Here is a 19,672-nt window from a genome sequence, read left to right as displayed (position 1 = left end):
GAAAGAGGAACAAAACTGTAGGTATCACAATCACAGATTTCAAGATATACTAGAAAGCTAAGTAATCAAAATACTATGGTACTGGAATAAAAACAGACACAGAAATCAATGGAGCACAATAGAGAGCCCAGAGATTGCTTATATGGTCAATTACTCTATAACAAAAAAGGTAAGACTGTGCAATGGGGAAAAGGCAATCTTCTTAATAAAAGGTTCTGGGACAACTGGGAACCTACATGCAAAAAAATGAAACTGGACCACTTTCTTATTCCATTTACAAAAAAAAAAAAAATAGATTAAATACCTAAATGTGAGACTGAAAACATAAAACTCCTAAAAGAAAACATAGGCAGTAATTCCTTTGATATTGGCCTTACCAGCATTTTCCAAGATATGTCTCCTCAAGCAAGGGAAACAAAAGCAAAAATAAAACTATTGGGACTACCAAGATAAAAAGCTTTTGCCCAGTGAAGGAATCCATCAACAAAACAAAAGCACAACCTACTGAATGGGGGAAGATATTTACAAATTTTATACCCAATAAAGAGTTAATATCCAAAATATATAAAGAACTTCTACAACTCAACACCAAAAAAACCCACAAATAATTCAATTAAAAATGAGCAGAGGACCTGAATACACATTTTCCAAAGAAGACACGCATATGGAAAACAGATATATGAATAGATGTTTACCATCACTACTCACCGGAGAGAAGCAAATCAAAACCACAATGAGATATCACTTTGCACCTGTCAAAATGACTAGAATAAAAAAAGATAAGAAATAACAAATGCTGGTGAAGATGTGGAGAAAAAGGAACCATTGTTCACTGTTGGTAGGATGTAAATTGGCACAGCCACTGTTGAAAACAGTATGGCAGCTCCTCAAGAAATTAAAAATAGAATTACCTTATGATCCAGTAATTCTACTACTGGGCATTTCCCTAATGAAAACAAAAACACGAACTTGAAAAGATATGTGCATCCCTATGTTTATCACAGCATTATTTATAATAGCCAACATATGGAAGCAACCCAAGTATCCATCAATAGGTGAATGCATAAAGAAAATGTAGTATGTATGCAATGGAATACTATTCAGCCATAAAAAATAAGATCCTGACATCTGCAACATGGATGGACCTACATGGCATTATGCAAGTATAGTAAGGCAAAGACAAATATCATATGACTTTGCTTATCTATGGAATCTAAAAATGAATGAATAAAAACAAAAAGCAGAAACAGACCCATAATACAAACTGATGGTTGCCAGGGGGAAAGGAGAATATGGGCAAAGGGGAGTGTGAGGTACAGGCTTCCAGTTGTGGAAGGAATAGGTGACAAGGATAAAATGTACAGGATAGGAAATATGGTCAATGGTATTGTAATAGATTTGTATGGTGACAAATAGTAGCTGTACTTGTGAGCATAGCATAACATACAGAGATGTTGAATCATTATGTTGTACACCTGAAATTAATGTAAGTAACTCTGTGTGTCAATTTTAAAAAAGAAAGAAAAGGCATCTAATTTGGAAAGGAATAAGTACACTTATTTGTGTTTGCATTTAAAATAACCTTATATTCAAAAAATCCTGGGTGGCTCAGTCAGTTAAGCATTCTACTCTTGACCTCAGCTCAGGTCTTGATCTCAGGGTTGTGAGTTTGGGCCCCAGCATGGAGCCTACTTAGAAACAATAAAAATAAAAATATCCTAAAGACTCAACCAAAAACTGTTGGAACAAATTCAGTAAAGTTTTAGAATATAAGATCAACACTGAAAAAATTCATTTGCTTTTTTTTTTCTTAAACATTCTATTTATTTATTTAAGAGAGAGAGAGAGAAAGAGAGAGCACAAGCCTGGGAGAGAGGCAAGAGACAAAGGGAGAGGGAGAAGCAGGCTTCCCGCTGAGCAAGGAGTCTGATGTGGGAACTGATTCTGGGACCCTGGCATCAAGACCCGAGCTAAAAGGGAGATGCTTAACTGACTGAGCCACCCAGGTGACCCCAGTTGTGACTCTCTATACTAACAAGAAAGTATCTGAAAAAGAAATAAAGAAAACAATCCCAAATTATAATAGCATCAATAACAAAAAAATAGGGATAAATTTTAGCAGGTGAAAGATCTGTACAAATACTAGAAAATATTGATAAGAGAAATTGAAGAAATACAAAAATTTTCTGTTCATTCATCAGAATAATTAGTATTGTTAAAATGTCAACACTACCCAAAGTGATCTATAGATTAAATGTAATCCCTATCAAAATTCCATTGGAATTTTAACAGAAATAGAAAAAAAAAATCCTAAAGTTCGTGTGAAACCACAGATGACTTCACATAGCCAAAGCCATCTTGAGAAAGAATAAAGCTGGAGAAATCACACTTCCTGATTTCAAACTTTATTACAAAGATATATACTCAAAACACTAAGGTATTATCATAAAATCATACAAATAGAAAAATGGAACAGAACTGAGATCCCAAAAATAATCTCACAAATATATGGTAAGATAACAGTTGACAAGAGTGCCAAGAATACTCAGTGGGGAAAAGACATTGCCTTCAATAAACTGCTGGGAAAACCGGATATTCACATGCAAACAAATGAAAGTTGACCCCTATCTTACACCATTAACAAAAATGGACTCAAAATGGATTAAAGACTTAAATGTCATACCTGATACTTCCTCCTAGAAGAAAACAAAGGGAAAAAAGCTCCATGGCACTGGTCTTAGCAACTTTTTTTTTTATATGATGCTGAAGTCAGAAGGAACAAAAGCAAAAATAGACAAGTAGGACAACATCAAACTAAAAAAACTTCTGCACAGCAAAATAAATGATCAATAAAATGAAATGGCAACCTACAGAATGGGAGATAATATTGGCAAACCAAATATCTTAAAGGGGGTTAATATAAAAAATACATAAGAAAATCATACAACTGAATAGTAATCATCATCATCATCTGATTTTAAAATGGACAAAGGACTTGAATAGACTATTTTCCTCAGAAGAGATACAAATGGCTAACAGGTGCTTGAAAAGATAATCAACACCACTAATCATCAGGGAAATGCAAATCAAAACCACAATGAGATCTCACTTCACACCTGTTAGAATGGCTATTATCAAAAAGCAAGAGATAACACCTGTTGCCACGAATGTGAAGAAACTCTTCTGCACTGTTGCTGGGAATGTAAATTGGAACAGTCACTGTGGAAAACTGTGTGGATGCTTTTCAAAAAATTAAAAATAGAACTACCATAGGACTCCAAAGTCCAATTTCTGGGTATATTTTCTAAGGAGAGGAAATCACTATCTCAAAAAGATATCTGCACCCCCATGTTCCTTTGCAGTATTGTTCACAAGAGCCAAGACATAGAAACTACCTAATTATGCACTGATGGATAAATTAATAAAGAAAATGTAATACTTTTAAAATAGAATATTATTCAGCCATGAGACAAAAGAGAATCCTGGCATCTGAGACAACATAGCTGGAACTTGAGGGCATTATGCTAAGTGAAAGAAATCAGAGAAAGACTAATACCGTACGTTCTCACTTATGTATGGAATGTAAGTAAAAAAAGTCAAACTCATAGAAACAAAATAAGTAGTTGCCAGGTAGGTGTGAGAAATGGGGAGATGAGTTCAAAGAGTTAATAACTTGCAGTTATAAGATGATTCAGTCCTGGGTATCTAACATACATCCTGATGAGTGGAGTTAACTGTATTGTAAATTGAAGTTTGTGTATGTGCACATGCACACACACATGATAACTACAGGAGATGATGATGTCAACTAACCTATTTGTGTTAATCATTTCACAATATATATGTATATTGAATAATCACATTGTTCACCTTAAACTTGCGCAATGATTTTTTCAATTATATCTCAATGAAGGAGGAGAAATTTTGAAAAATAAAATAAATTATTTCCTGCAGTGTTAGCTTGGTGGTTGCATAGTCTTAAGCCTTGCTGCTCTTGGAAACTCTTTATCTCTCCATTCATTTTGAATGTAAGTCTTGCTGGATAAAGTATTCTTGGCTGCATGTTCTTCTCATTTAGTGCCCTGAATATAACTTGCCAGCCCTTTCTGGCTTGCCAGGTCTCTGTGGACAAGTCTGACGTTATTCTGATGGGCTTTCCTCTGTAAGTAAGGAGCCTCTTTGTCAGAGCGGCTTTTAAGAGATTATACCTACAATTATGATTCCTCAATTTGACTATCATGTGCCTTCTGTTTTTTTGGAATGTATAATCTTGGGTGGAGACCTTTTAGCCTCTAGTACATGAATGCTGGCTCCATTCGCGAGATTGGGAAAATTTTCATGAAGAACTTGTTCCACTATATCTTCTAGAATTCTTTCTTTCTCCCCCCCTTCCGGGATTCCAATACTTCTGACGTTGGAACGTTTCATGGCATCATTTATTTCCCTGATTCTGTTTTTGTGGTTTCTAAGCTGTTTGTTCCAGGCTTCCTCCTGATCCTTTCTCTCTGTTTGTCCTCCAGATCACTAATTCTATCTTCTGTCTCAGTTACCCTAGCTTTGAGAGAATTTAAATTAGATTGGAACTCATTGAGAGCATTGTGAACCTCAGCCCTGGTAGCTTTTAGCTCTGCCCTAACATTGTGAACATCATCTCTGGTCGCTTTCAGTTTGGCCCTAATCAATTCCTTTTGGTCATCCATGGGATTCTCCAACCTAGTTATTGCCTGGATAATGGTTAGCCTGAATTCTCTTTCTGACATATTGTCTATGTTGATAGCCGGTAGCTCTGTTGCAGAAGGTCCATCCTCTGTATTTTTCTTCTGTTGGGCATTCCTCCTCCTAGTGATTTTGGTGAGAGATGACTGAACAGATGTAGCTGGATGTATCAACCATGGTGCAGTCAAGGTGCACCCTGGAACACTTCTGAGCAATCAGGATGCCTCACCCAAACGAGAGAAAAAAGAAAAGAAAAAGAAAAAAAAAGAGCGAGAGAGAGACAGGAAAGAAAGGGAAGATAAAAGAGAAGGTTCAGCCCAAATAGGCCCCAAGATAAGATTTATGAAGTATACAAACAAAAACAAACAAAAAGACTGATAAAAGTATAGGACATGAGAAATTATATATATATGCAAATAAAGGAAGAACCTTGTTCCAAAGAACCCCAAGTGTACTATTTATATACTATCAGGACAAACACAAAAACACAGAAACACTGGTGGAAGAAAAAGATGGAAGAGTGGTTATAAATTCTCAGTGTGGGCGAGGAAAGTTGTTTTGATTCTTCCTGGATGTATCTTGATATCTTTATGGGCAAATAATGTTCGACAAAACAGGAAAAAATATACAGTGGGAAAAAAAGACAGTCTCTTCAATAAACAGTGCTGGGAAAACTGGACAGCTATATGTAGAAGAATTAAACTTGACCATTCTTTACACCATACACAAAGATAAACTCAAAATGGATAAAAGACCTCAACGTGAGACAGGAATCCATCAATATCTTAGAGGAGAACATAGGCAGCAATCTCTTCGATATCAACCACAGCAACTTCTTTCAAGATATGTCTCCAAAGGCAAAGGAAACAAAAGCCAAAATAAACTTTTAGGACTTCATCAAGATCAAAAGCTTCTGCACAGCAAAGGAAACAGTCAAAAAAACAAGGAGGCAACCCAGGGAATGGGAGAATATATTTGCAAATGACAGTACAGACAAAAGGTTGATATCCAGGATCTATAAAGAACTCCTCAAACTCAACACACACAAAACAGATAATCATATCAAAAAATGGGCAGAAGATATGGACAGAGACTTCTCCAATGAAGACATACAAATGGCTATCAGACACATGAAAAAATGTTCATCATCACTAGCCATCAGGGAGATTCAAATTAAAACCACATTGAAATACCACCTTACACCAGTTAGAATAGCCAATATTAGCAAGACAGGAAACAACATGTGTTGGAGGGGATGTGGAGAAAGGGGAACCCTCTTACACTGTTGGTGGGAATGCAAGTTGGTGCAGCCACTTTGGAGAACAGTGTGGAGATTCCTCAAGAAATTAAAAATAGAGCTTCCCTATGACCCTGCAATTGCACTACTTGTTATTTACCCCAAGATACAGATGTAGTGAAAAGAAGGGCCATCTGTACCCCAATTTTTCTAGCAGCAATGGCCACGGTCGCCAAACTGTGGAAAGAACCAAAATGCCCTTCAACAGACAAATGGATAAGGAAAATGTGGTCCATATACACTATGGAGTATTATGCCTCCATGAGAAAGGACGAATACCCAACTTTTGTAGCAACATGGACGGGACTGGAAGAGATTATGCTGAGTGAAATAAGTCAAGCAGACAGAGTCAATTATCATATGGTTTCACTTATTTGTGGAGCATAACAAATAGCATGAAGAACAAGGGGAGTTAGAGAGGAGAAGGGAGTTGGGGAAAATTGGAAGGGGAGGCGAACCATGAGAGACTACGGACTCTGAAAAACAATTTGAGGGGTTTGAAGCGGCAGGGGGTAGGAGGTTGGGGAACCAGGTGGTGGGTATTAGAGAGAGCATGGATTGCATGGAGCACTGGGTGTGGTGCAAAAATAATGAATACTGTTATGCTGAAAATAAATTTAAAAAAATTTTTAAAAATTAATTTAAAATTCAAATTAAATCTAATAAATTAAATTATTAATTTAAATAACTATAAATAATTTTATAATTTTTCATATATTTTCATAATTTAAAATTTATGATTTATAAATGATCTTTTAAATATTATTAATAACCATAATTAATAATTATTAATAAATTTAATATATTAAATTTAAATAAAATTTAAGTTAAAATTTAAAATAAAAGTAATCTTCCCTTCCAAACTTAAAACAAACTTTCACACATTTAAATATATATGAAAAGTATTTACTTCTAAATTCAATTTAATTGACCTTCTGGTTTTGATTTTAATTTCCTATAGGTGTACATACAGTAGGAGGATCCAATGGATAATATTATTTCCTTTCCTTTGATGTTGTTATTACCCTGTACAAATTAGTAAACTGACACTCTGGATTCTATATAAACCTTGTGATTTTATTAATTATGAGCGCACCATATATAAATGGATGCTATTTTTTTGTATGAGGAAATTAAACTTCTGAGCTGGTATGGTTGAGGCAGAGATATTGTGGATTCTTTAAAAAGTCATCTAGGTAATGAGCACCAACATGAAAGCCCGCATGAAAGACAATGAGCTAGCTTTGGCAACACAGAGACGTATTCTTTGACCTGGCCAAAATATTTTCCATTTTGAAATTCCAAGAGTTTCAAAGGAGTTATATGAGAATTTCAGTACCTCTCAGCCCCAATCAATATAATGCTATTATATTAAAGATAAGGTAAAATGATAAAAATTAACTGGAGTAGTCTGATCACAGATGTGAATAATGGATATAACATTCCAGATAACCCACATGGTTATTATAAGCTGCAATAAGCAATCCTGTATATTTCTAACACCAGGGAGCATTTACCTCAGAAACATACAAAACCAATTCCATACACTACAAAAGAGACATTAGGAATTGTTGGAGTAGAGGCAGATTATTTAATAAATGATACTGGTATTATGTGGAAAGAAACCATGTCCATTTTCCTCTACAAAACACAAGCCAACTTCATTCTAGATAAATGAGTGTTTCTTCTTCTTCACTCACCCATTCCTTTTAAAATATTTAAGATACCAAAAAAAAAAAAATTTAAGACACCTAGATTTCCTGGAATTTGCTTATGTGTATCAAGGTCTAACTTTGTTTTCCCAAATGCCTAGGTAATTATTCCAACACCATTTACCATATGTGTAGAAGAGTTAATATGACAGACCTGAATTTGCTAGCCTTATAAAGGTCTGCTTGCACGGCTGGCCCTTGGTGGGATTTTATTATTAGTAATTAATAGATATACTAATTAGTAATTAGTAATTAATTATTAGTAATTTATTAAAAGGATAAAGAAGACAAAAGGGAAAACCCAATTACTAACATTAGGAATGAGAGAGGTGACATCACTAACTAGTCTACAAATATCAAAAGGATAAGTTGATTGACAAGGTTGTAGCGAAACAGAAACTCTCCTACATTGCTGTTGAGTGTCCAAATGTGTAATACCCCTTTAGAGGGTATTTGAGAATACCTAATAAAACTACACTGCACATGCATATCATCCATCCCCACTTCCAGGATTCACTATCCCCATTTCTAGGAATCTACCCTGAAAACAGACCTCTAACCACACAAAAATATATTTGCATGAGGTTATCTGTCCAGCACTAATTATAACAGCAAAATATTAGAAATAAATATCTACATATAGTGTGACTGAACAAATTAGAGTAGTGACAAAAGGAAGTGTTATTCAGCTGTAAAAAATGAGAAAGGTATCTATGTATCAACTGGCTTCAAGTCTGTAAAATATGCAAATAGATTAGAGGGATTAGTAAAATTTATTTTCCTAACTATATTTTCCTTAAAAAAAAAAAAAAAAAAAGAGGTTGATATCCTGTGGCTATTTCACAGTGGGCTCTGACCAAAAGGGATCAACACAAATAAGGCAGTGCCACAGTGGTTCACCGTAAATCATGAAGTCTAATGCTTTGGCCAGAAAATAAAAACGAGGAAAGGTCCCCAGAGGGTAACCTGTGAGACCATCCATAAACCATTTTCTGTAGGTGGTTCCTAGAAAGACCTTCCTTTAAAGTTCAAGACTGAAAAGGAAAGGACCTCAGATATGGCAGGTAGAGCAGTGACCCTTGTATCCTTATATGGGAGGGAGCTATGTTTGTGTGTATGGGGAGGGATACGATGGGACTAGGCCCTTTCAGAACCTCATATCCAGGGCAGACACCCAGAATGCTGCTGCCTGAGATGAGATCCAGGGATCCTCTTGGGAGTTGAGAATCTTGCTGTAATACTAATGAGAAATCCTATGTGAAGGGCCCAAAGCATCTAGGGTCCTTCCTCTTAAGTGTGTTGCCTCTCACAGAGCTGGCGAGATTGAGCTTAATTCCTCTCGCGTCTCCAAGCAGCTGGAGCCTTGGAGTAAGTCAGTCTTGTCCACTCCAATTCTCCCCCAGTATTGAGCTTAGCCATCCCCACCGTTTGAAAGACAGACAACAAAGAGTGCCAACTAGGTGAGACAAAGGGAGTGGTAATGAGGGTCACATACCTTATCAGTTCCCATCCCTGCCTTTTCAGAAAAACGCCACTGGTGTGCAGAAATCGCCATTTCACTGTTTCTTCTCTCTGGGTACCCCTGAAGCCAATTTCCTCCGTGTGTCTAACTCCCACCCCACAAATAAAAACAGTGTCGCATGGAGCTGGGCAGGGAGGCTGGGAGTGGGGCAGGGATGTTTAAAAGGAAGGAGAGAGCAGAGAGGAGGGTCGGGGGCACTCCCTGCACCCACACCTAGTCTCAGCCACCACCTCCCACAGATGCCATTTCCAGGCCTCGCACCCACTTCCTCCAACAGCAACCGCTGCTTCACTCCACGTGTTGCCTCCCTCAGGATTACTTCCTGCCTCTTGAGATCTCAGGAGAAAGACTGACCCCAGCTAAGACGCTGGCAATAGGCCGAGGGGCTCTGCCCTCTACCAACAAATGCTGTTAATTCTGATGGCTCAAGACATTCCTTTCCAGGTTAGCTCAGCATGCGGAGACACCCACCCACCCACCACAACGCATTACCACCCTCCCACGGCAGTGTCTCACTAGTCAAGTGCACGTCATTCCCGCCCCTTTTCCGTGCGGCACACCTCTGTGTTTGCCCAGGAGAGAGCCCCCTCATGTGAGCCACCACGAGCCTCACATGACCATGCAGTCAGCTTGCCTGCTGCAGCCCTGCAGCATGAAAGGCAGAATCTTCTGCCCCTGAAGTGGAGATACTTGCTAGAAGAATCTGAAGCTTTGGTCTCTGGTGAAGATAGAGAGCTGAAGGAAGGCTGGATTTGGAGCCAGAGCTCCCAGCCCTAGCGCTAGACCTGGGCCCTGCTCTGTTAGGAGCACAGGGCTGGTGAGGAATATTCGATGAGGAGTTTGGAGACAAACTGATTTTTATTATTCTGTATGATACTCGGACAACATATTAACACACACACACACACACACAGATACACCAATCGACCTTGAAAAATACTGATAAGTAAGACAAGCTTAAACTCCAATGCCCACTACCAGGACCATCCCTGTTAATGCTTGTGGTTTCTGAAGGCAAGCAAAACTGCCACTTTGCCTTGCTTCCATAAACCTTGAATACCAGAGTCGGGTAAGAAAAAAACCAAAACACTTTGCATTCTTAGACAAGCAAAAAAATAACAGGGTCAGCATGTCTGGTTATCTTCCTGGAAAAAACAAACAAACAACTTTGTATTTCCCCTTAACCTGCACTCACCTTCATCCTCTACCCTCCATCCAAAACAACTATATGCCTGACTTTTACTCCTGTCTGAATATATATTACATTTTTGAATGTGAAAAACCTGTGGTATGATTCAGGAGCTCTGGTAATTTTAAAGTTTATTCCCTTTAACTTATGTATTTTTATTTGGCAAGCTAGTTTTTTTTTTTTTTTTTGAAATTGTAGTCTCTTAGAATTATTTATTCCTTTGATACGATTTTTCCCCATCATCAAATATAAGCTTGCATAAACTTGGTCCACTCACACACATTTACTTTCATAATAGAGTTATAGTTTCCTTGTATACCAATCTTGCTTATTTCACCAAATAAAGCATCAGAGCTTTTCTTAATTCAATTTAAAAATCTTACATCATCACTTTTAGTGGCTGTATGGTATTACTGTAACATTTTCCATAGGCACCACCCTGAACAAATGGTTTTCCTGACTCAGTTATTGCCTACTTTCCTCTTATTCTTTTAATTTTTAGGCAGTATCAAAGAAACTCCCATACTTTGAGCTGCAAAATGCAACTTCTCAGCTCTCCAAAACTTACCTCATCCTCTATATCCTTTAACCACTCCAGGCTGACTGGATAACTCATTCCCATGGAAACACCTTTCTCAACTCCAGGCTTTTCTTCATACCACCCAGTCTTTTTTAAAGGTTCCAGAGCCCAACTTAATTGGGTCCTTTTTCTCTGAGGCATGCCCTGAGTAGCAGCCCATGGTAACCTCTGCATTCCAAGTTATTAGGAAAAAGCTTTTTCAAGGAGCATAGTATTTATGCATTAATTACCTACGTGTGTTCCTGTGTTAGATTTGCATCTATATTTTAAGTTCAAGAAGGGTGACTTCTGACAACTTTAACACAACTTTATTAAAAACACAAATACTCCTCAAATAGACCTCAATACACTAGAATAATCGTAAGGGTAACTGGCTTACTTTTGATGGCTCAGTTCACTTTGGCTTAAATACTAAGTGTCACAATCTGGACAAAAATGAAAATATCAACAAATGTGCTTTCAGTTCTAATTTTCATTTGGCATCAGAATAATGATTCAGCTCATACAGAGTTGGGCAAAGTCAATGTTGGCAACAAAGATGTACATTACAACACAGAACCAACTATGTAAATCAAAACATTATTCAAGGAATTGTTAACTTAGGAACATAAGGGCAAAGGCAAGTGATTAATCATACTAATTTTCTTGGTCTGCCTCAGGGTCCTTTTGACCATCTGTCTTGCTTTGCAGTTCCTTAGCAAATTCCTCAACTTCATGGAATGCAGAAATAAGTGGCTCAAGACTGAAATCATCATCAGGGAACAACACTGACTCCTTTTTGATGTTATTACCAATATTCTCAAACATTGTTAGAACAACTTGAATATTGTCATTCGTCTCTTTCCTTTTAAAAAAGCTCATAAATTCTGACATTGCTTCAGCACTGAGTAGTTCTTTTGTCATGACAGGATTTTCAGACAAATTCATTAGCATTTTCAGAACATGAAACCTTGTTTTGGTATTGCCCATAGCTAACAAGGAGAGAAATCCAGACATATACTTGGCAACTAGTGTGTGGTAGTCAGTAGTTGTAGTGAGATGTCTAACCATCCTTATTCCAGATAGCTGTTCAGGGGAATCTAAGCTGTAAGCAAGGGTTTCTTCACACACCTGACACACATATGTCTGAATCATGTTTAGATTTGGATAAGGTGGAGCCAAACGAATCATATTTTCCAAAAAACTTGTCCTAACTCGGGAGGAAGGATAATTGAGCAGAGTTTCAATAAGTGAGACAACACCTGAATCCCGAATGAAATCTCGGGTAAATTGAGAAGCACTTCTCATACCCATTGTGATTTTAAAGATTTCATGAATAAAAGGATCTCGGATTTTGTCCATTAATAAAAGGAGTTCTTCAAACTCTTCAGAACCAATTTTGACCTCACATTGTATGCAGCTGCAGGACCAACTGTCAGGCTCCGCACTCTCTCGGGTTCTAAGATGCTCCCGAATTTCCCTGACTGACCTATAGGATGGATCATACTGAAATAGGAACTCAGGTTCAGGCTGAAGCAAAGATTCCTGCTCTTCCCCTCCTGTGTTAAGTTCCATGTGCTTGGGCTTTTCTCCAAACATTTCAGAGAACAGACATGCTGCCTCTTTTGGAAATCTAAAGGGGATTGGAGATGGGAAGCCAACCCTACCCCATGGACCAGGCTTGAATTGAATGGTGACCTCTTCCCAGGTCTGGGGCCTGTGTGAGGCATCAGGCTCCTGCTCAAATGAACACTTAGACCTGGGAATGGCCCTGAACACAGGCCTAGGATTTGATTCAAAATGGGACTCATCTCCTGCCCAGAACCAGGACCCCACTATGGCTTCATCCTCCTCAGCTACTCTCCTGGTCTCATAGTTGGTCCCATACCCATTCCTGTTATTGGCCTCATCTTTAGCTCCAAACCAAGACCCAACAACTGTCCCTTCCTTGTTTTCTAGCCTGGACTCACAGGTAACAACAGTTCCAGTCTCATTAATGTCCTTCTCTTCAGACCAGAACCAGGACTCAACAATTATCTCATCATCCTCTGGCTGAGATGCACAGCATTTCTCTGCTTCTGCACTGACTTCCTTTGCAGCATAGAACCAGGATCCAAAAATGATTTCTTCTTCAGTGTTTGACCTGCTCTCTTCTACTGCCTGAGGCCCAAACTCTGTACTGTCTTCTTCTTCAGCCCAAAACCAGGACCCAACAATGATTTCCTCTTCCTCAGTCACTGGCATGGACTCAAAACTGGCTCCTGCCTCCAAATTGGCCTCTTCTTCAGCCCAGAACCAAGACCCAACAGTGGCTTCCTCCTCTTTGGCCTCTGGACTGGAATTATTGCAAAAGCCAGTCTCTTTCCTAATGATCTCTTCCCTGGCCCAGAACCAGGACCCAACAATAGCTTCCTTCTCAGTTGCCAGCCTGTCCTTTTCTCTAGCCTCAGCTGCTGTCTTGAGCCTGTCCTCTTCCCCAGCCCAGAACCAAGAATCAATAATGTCCTGCTCCTCAGCATCTGGCTTGGATTCTTCTCTGTCTGTAGCCTCTCTACTGGTTTTATCTCCTTTCCAGAACCAGGATGTGATCACGGTCTCCTCCTCCATTAGTGCCTTGGCCTCTTCTCCAGTCCCATCATCTATAGTGACCTCTTCTGTAGCCCATAACCAGGGCCCTATAATGATCTCTGGGCTTGTGTATTTTCTGGACAAGAATGATGAATCAACACTGTCCTGTTCCTCCTCTGGCCTTAACTTCCAGCTGCCTCCATTGGCAGTATACATGCAGGGATCATCTTCACCCAAGAAGCAAGACTCATTATTCATCTCTTCAGCCCATGCCATAAATTTACATCTGGCACCAGCTCCATACTGCATACTGACCTCTTCTGTGGTCCCAAACCAAGATGACAGAATAACCTCTTCCTTGTCCTTCAGACTAGACTTGTTGCTGACCTCAGTTCCTATATAAGCTTCTACTCCATCCCAGAACCATGACCCAATAATGGGCTCCTCCTCAGCTCCTGGCATGGTGTCACAGCTGATTTTAACCCCAGAATCTATCTGGGCCTGGTTTCCAGCCCAAAACCACTCCCCGAATATTGTCTCTTCTTCATCTTCTGGACTGGCTTCTTCTCCAAACTCAGCCTCTGTATCGACCTTTCTATCCCAGAACCAGGGACCAATGACCTCTTCTTCCTCAGACCTTGGCCTAGATGCACAGCTGGCTCTAACATCAGCTTCTACACTGGTCTCATCACTGACCCAAAACCAGGGACCAAAGATGGTCTCTTCCTCAGCCTCTAGGTTGATTTCTTCACTTGCCCAGAAGCAGGAACCAGCAATGACCTTTCCTTTATCATATGCTACCACAGATTTGAAGGTAGCCTCAGACCCAGTTTCCATACTGATATTTTCCCCAGAACCAAGCATGGAATTACCAGCAGACTCTTCCTCAGCCCTTGGTCTGGATTTACTGCTGGCATCAGTCCTCATACTGGCTTCTTCTTCAGTCCAGAACCAACTGCCAACAACTGACTCATCTTCCCCTTGAGAACTGTACTTGACACTGGACCCACCAACTACACTGGACTCTTCTGTAGCCCAGAACCAGTTCCCAAGGAGGAACTCCTCCTCAGACTTGGCTTCTTTCCTGGCCCTGGCTCTGGCCTTAGTTTTCACCTTTTCCTTTGCTGTTATTCTGGTCCTGGCCTCTTTCTTGGACTTGGGCTTTGACAAATTATCAGCCTTTTCTCTAGGCCAGAACCAGGACTCTTTTTTGACTACATCTACAGATCCAGAAACAAAATCAATGGAAGCTTCTTGCTTTGCCCTGTGCCTCGCCCTGACATTGGCCCCTTTCCTGATTCTGGGTTTGGACCTGGATTTGGCTTCCTCCTTAGCCCAGAACCAGGACTTCACATTGTCTTCACATCCAGATCCAGAACTGGACTCAGAGATTTCTTTCTTGGACCTAAACCTGGACCTGTTATTGATTTCCTCCTTGGGCCTGGACCAGGTATTAGTCTTTTCTCTGGCCCAGAGCCCGGATGTCTTAAAAGATTCATCCTCAGAGCCAGAACTAGACAAGATATAGTACTCCTGATTGATAGTGGGCCTAAACATGGCCTCTTCTCTAGCTATGCGCCTCGATCTGGAACTGGCCTTTACCCTGCCTCTAGGATGAAACTTTGTATTGACTTCTTCTCCACTCCAGAACCAGGAACTCATAGAGGATCTGTCCGCCCAACTGAAATCATACTTCTGAGAGATCTCTTGTTTGGATGTAGGCCTGGGGCACCACCAGGACCCAACATTGGTCTTCTCCTCTGACCCAAACAAAGGCTGTTTTCCTGATTGGTACTTGACCTTGGTGCCAGAAAAGGACTCAGTATCCACACTGATCAGTTCCCTATCCATAGATAATGTCTTAGATTTAGCCGCTGACCCAGACTCAGTACTGACCAGTTGCCAGGCTATGGTATTGGTCTGGGACACTCCCCCTGTCTTCAACATTGCTTTACTATCAAACTCAGTTTGGGCCCAAGAATGGGCCTTATCTGAGGGTCTTGACCCAGGGATTGCCTTGGCCTCAGGCTTTGGATGCATTGCACCTACTCCCACAGGTTCAGCTCTGGGCCTTGCACCACCTACTACCATGGCATCAGATTTAGGCCTTACCCCAGGAATTACCTGTGCCTGGGTCCTAACCTTGGGTGTGACCACCAATGGGATTTCATTCTCTCTTTCAGCCCCACCCCCAACCCCTTCTCCAGCCTTCTTTTCAGGCTTTGCCTGGGCAGCAGGTTCAATCTCAGCTCCAGTCATGGTACAAGTTACAGAAGAGGCCTAGTTAAGTAACCCCACCCCAGTCTCAGCCTCTACCACAGATCTCCCACAGTTCTGTATCTTGACACTCTGATCTTTCAGTGATTCAGGTGGTATAGTTAGAAACAAAGGTTAGAATCAATCACTAGTCCATCAGTCAATCAACCTCCTTCTGAAGCCTAGCCTCAGTCAATATCACAAAGTGCAGAGGAGGCACAACCAAGCTGGGGGGATGATGGATGTTCCCGGCTGGGTGCAGACCTGTTGAGGGTAGTGATCAGCAGCAATTCCAACACCACCAGAGCTGCCACTGGAGGTGGATCTATGGAAAGAGAATGACATGGGCTTTGAATCTCTTCTAATTGTGTTGTTCTGTGCAGAGATTCACACAGAGACTGGACTTTGAATGTTTAGCAGGACAGTTGAGAGTACTTAGACTGTCTTTTGTCATCCTCATTTCACCCATGTTTTACCCCAGAGTTTGCCATGTTACTTTGCCTGATACAAAACAGGTATGAAACTAGTAAGTGTTAGCAATGGGAGAAGTTTAGAAGCCCCCAAAGTACCCTAATAGCTCTTAGGCCAGTGTTGATTTCCACTTCCCCACCCAAAGCTGTACCTACTCTCATACCAACCTATATGGATGTCGTCTGATTTTCCCCTTCTTCCCTTGATTCGTGTTGTCAAACCCTAAAGCAACTTGGAGGATATCCTAGGAATAAGTAATAATAAAGGAGAAAATGGAGCCTGACTACTAAATATGTAAGAGGGCACATTGACCTCTGATGCAAGTATCTCTTACCATAAGAGTTCCATTTGTCTGTTTCCTGTCTCCTTGTCCCTGCTCTCAGGTCTTCTACTTCCCTTCAGAGCAATTCACAACTACCCCCAAATTCCTAGTATCTCCTGCAAGAAAAGGACAAGGGATGCTGTGGCAGTGTGTAAATCTGGCAGCAAACAGGAGACGTGGAGGAGGTCCCAGACCCACGTGGATCAAAGACACTTGCCATGATCTTACTCTAAAGTGCTCTCCTGATTTACCCACCTTCACAGAAACCTCCAGAGATCTGAACCAGTCTCCTCCTCTCTCCTTCCTTACAGACATGAGCAGCCTTCAAGCAAGTCTATGGACAGACACAAAGGTAAAACATTCAGGAAATAATGGTAGCAACTGAGTGCTTGGTGAACTGACCAACACCAAAAATAAGAGTATCCATATTATCTTCTAACATTTAGGATCCTGTTGATAAAATATTCACATTCAATTTAGCCCTCTGTTTCACAGTTCTGGATAACAACTCTTCACATGACACTCTTCCCATTACTCCTTTCTCCAATTATGAGAATTAACCACTAGGTGTTCACGCTCCCTTGTACTACAGAAATGGAAATAACACAGCATATTCCACAAAACAGTATGTGCAGTGACACTTGTAATTATGACTTGTGTCTCACCCTCAGGTCCTAGCCCAATTGTAGCAGGAATTTTGGGTGGAGATGAAGGAGTAAGGCAAGAAAAGTGCTTAGAAAGCTAATACAAAGGGGAATTTTGGAAGGTATTCCTGGATGCCTGACCTGTCTTGCCCCCACCAGTCACCCCATTCCGGTGGTTTCCACTCAATGGCTGCTGCCCATTTCCCGAACCCCCCCCCCCGCCAGTGCCACACACCTCCAGAAATCCAGGCCATTGTCTCGCTCCTCCTTTTTCCCAAGCCTCTCCTCTACAGATGCAACCTGCAGGAGGAAACCACCAGAGCTAACACGCAGAGAGAAGGCTTTGGCATCAACCAGGCAACTGTAGAAAGGATAACACCCCCGGTGCGGGGCCCAACAGGCCCCTTTCCAGAATCAGGGCCCGAAGCAGCCAACTCCAAGGGGCATCCACTCCCACCAGCTGGGCATAGAGCTCCGGACCGCCCCGCCCCCCAACGCGGAGGCCTGCTTGGGCACTCCACACCCCAGCTCCCGCTCCGCCATTTCTTCCGCAGCAGAGCCAACCACGCCCCCGCAGCCACAGGTCTCTGCCGGTACAGGCACCGTCGACGGCGGGTCGCGGGCGCCTGGAAAGCTGGCCGCGGAGTGGCGGGCGCAGTTCGCCTCCAGAGGATCCGAGGAAGCCTCTCCGGCCAGCCCCGGTGCCCCGGACCCGACCCAGGCCAATCGCCGCCTCTCCTCGCCAGGGGTCCCGCGGCGTTGCGCACCTCTCTCAGGGACCAGCTACGACAGGGTCGCTTCCTCCTTGCCAGGCTGTCAGGGTCTGGGGTCCGGACAGCCTGTAAGCCAGGCGACAGTGGGGGTCCCCCGCCTCCCCCCACGACACACCCACTTGCCCTCACAGGCTCAAGGTGCAAGTCGTCAGCCTCCCCCTCCTCTCGGAGCTCTGCACTCGGATTCCCACCGCCTTGCGTGCGGCCAGAATCGCAAAGAGGCGTCCCGCCCCCCGCGCCGCTGCACCAAACTGGGCAGGGGCTGCGCAGGATGCGGCACGAAACGCTCGCGGCGAGGGTGTCGGGAAGGGGGGCGGAGGGATACGGCGCGAACGGGCTCGACGCCCCCTCCCCGGCCCACCCTAGTTCCGACCCAGAGGGGGCGGGGCCAGGAGGAGCCCGAGCCTAAGGGGCGGGCTCACGGCAGCCCGCCTCTGCAGACCTCCGCGGGCGACCACCCCCTCGTTGCTGGCACTGCAACCTATGGGACCCGGGGACGGTTGGCGGTGGGGGCTGGGATCCAGAGGTCGGGGGCGGCGGGGAGGGAAGGTGTGTGGCGAACAGCGGCGGATGGATATCAACCGCCCCTCGGTGTGTGAGAACCCCCCGGCTGCTCAGTGTCTGTCCGCCTCCCTGTCCCCACTTCCGTCCACCATCCTAATTGGAGGCGGGTGGGCCAGGGGCTGTCAGGACAGCAGGCTGCGGGGAGAGGCGGCCTAAGGCCCGACTACCCTGGAGGTTCTGGGGTGGATGGCCCTCTCACTTTCTTCCTTCATCGCTTCGCGGGGCCACCGAAGGGAGGAGGGCGGGAAGGACCCCCACGGAGGCCTCACCACCGCGCCTTTTCTAAAGGAAGGCAGACCTACACCTTGACCCTGAGAAAACCAACCCCCCCTGCTCTGCGCCCATTCTTTCTGCCACGCTGCTGTCTCCCTGCTCATTTAAACTGGTAGCATGCTTTGCCGTTTTGCAGTCCCCACAGTTGCCCAAGGAGGGCCTTTTTTCCTTGTCAGGACCCGCCCTGGGTCCTAGGCCCTTTCCTGTCTGTTGCCCCTATGGCCAGGGGTCGGGCGGGCTCCTAGCTCCTCTTCAACTGTCCTATTAAGTCTTCTCTCGCAGTCACATCCAAGCTCTCATGATCTTTGGCCGCGTGGAGATGTGGGCAGGGGTTAGAACCAGCTTGGATCTCAGCCTCCTGCCATACACGCCTGTCTAGTTTCCCCAGCCATTCTTTGGAAGAAGGCCCCATCATGTACCTACTTCCCCAGGACAGAGCTTGCGGGTTCTTGAATCTTCTGATTCCTTTACCCCTACATCCTTCCTCTAGTCTTGAGCCCTTCCTTTCTGTGATCCACGGGGCAAACAGAGCAACGCGTTTAAGCACGACTGTGGTTGAGCATGAACCTGCTGGGGCCCAGGTAGGTGCTGGCACTTTCACTATGATAGGCGGAGTAAATGTCCCTCAATCATACAGAAGCTGGAATAGGCAATGAAGCAGATTCTGCCCCGGGGTCCCTTAGAGAAATGAAGCCTGACCGTCACCTTCAATTCAGACCAGTGAGGTCCGTTTTGTGTTCCCAACATCCAAGGCTGTTAAGCTAATACATTTGTGTTATTTTAAGCTGCCAAGAATGCGGTAATGT

At 42.8% G+C, this 19,672-nt stretch overlaps 3 protein-coding genes across 13 annotated transcripts in view; all 3 read right to left on the bottom strand.

Moving 5' to 3' along the window:
- LOC101686872 (G-protein coupled receptor-associated sorting protein 2) overlaps window positions 1-19,672 on the bottom strand; it is a 140,251-nt gene that overhangs the window by 82,507 nt on the left and 38,072 nt on the right. Inside the window, exon 1 of one of the 8 annotated variants that reach the window (XM_045085332.1) lies at window positions 16,868-16,948. The exons of the other annotated variants lie outside the window; for them this stretch is intronic. The gene's annotated coding sequence lies outside the window, so the exon portion shown is untranslated. Of the gene's footprint in view, window positions 1-16,867; window positions 16,949-19,672 lie in introns of those variants that run through there. 8 annotated transcript variants of the gene reach the window in all.
- On the bottom strand, window positions 11,308-17,537 carry GPRASP1 (G protein-coupled receptor associated sorting protein 1). Of its 4 annotated transcripts, none has more exons than XM_045085329.1 (3): window positions 17,492-17,537; window positions 16,868-16,946; window positions 11,308-16,144 (listed from the first exon to the last, which is right to left on the bottom strand). In XM_045085329.1, the coding sequence occupies exon 3, from the start codon at window positions 15,820-15,822 to the stop codon at window positions 11,653-11,655; it is 4,170 nt and encodes a 1,389-aa protein (XP_044941264.1). In that variant the 5' UTR covers window positions 15,823-16,144; window positions 16,868-16,946; window positions 17,492-17,537; the 3' UTR covers window positions 11,308-11,652. The 4 variants fall into 4 exon arrangements, with proteins under 4 accessions (XP_044941264.1, XP_044941263.1, XP_044941262.1 ...); XM_045085328.1 differs by lacking the exon at window positions 17,492-17,537 and adding an exon at window positions 16,458-16,728 and having other exon boundaries at window positions 16,868-16,948; XM_045085327.1 differs by lacking the exon at window positions 17,492-17,537 and adding an exon at window positions 16,625-16,728 and having other exon boundaries at window positions 11,308-16,534; window positions 16,868-16,948.
- The window catches only part of ARMCX5 (armadillo repeat containing X-linked 5), a 38,725-nt gene continuing 37,487 nt past the window's right edge, over window positions 18,435-19,672 (bottom strand). Inside the window, 1 exon segment of the mRNA XM_004781787.2 lies at window positions 18,435-18,686. Coding sequence (XP_004781844.2) covers window positions 18,435-18,686 — 252 coding nt within the window.

The sequence above is a fragment of the Mustela putorius genome, unplaced genomic scaffold (assembly GCF_011764305.1).
Source record: "Mustela putorius furo isolate JIRA1106 unplaced genomic scaffold, ASM1176430v1.1 tig00000842_pilon_pilon_pilon, whole genome shotgun sequence".
Lineage (NCBI taxonomy): Eukaryota > Metazoa > Chordata > Mammalia > Carnivora > Mustelidae > Mustela > Mustela putorius.
This window is presented reverse-complemented; position numbering and strand designations above follow the sequence as displayed.

Coding starts and splice junctions, on each gene's coding strand:
- GPRASP1 (XM_045085329.1), bottom strand. CDS start 15,822: ATGACTGGAGCTGAGATTGAACCTGCTGCCCAGGCAAAGCCTGAAAAG.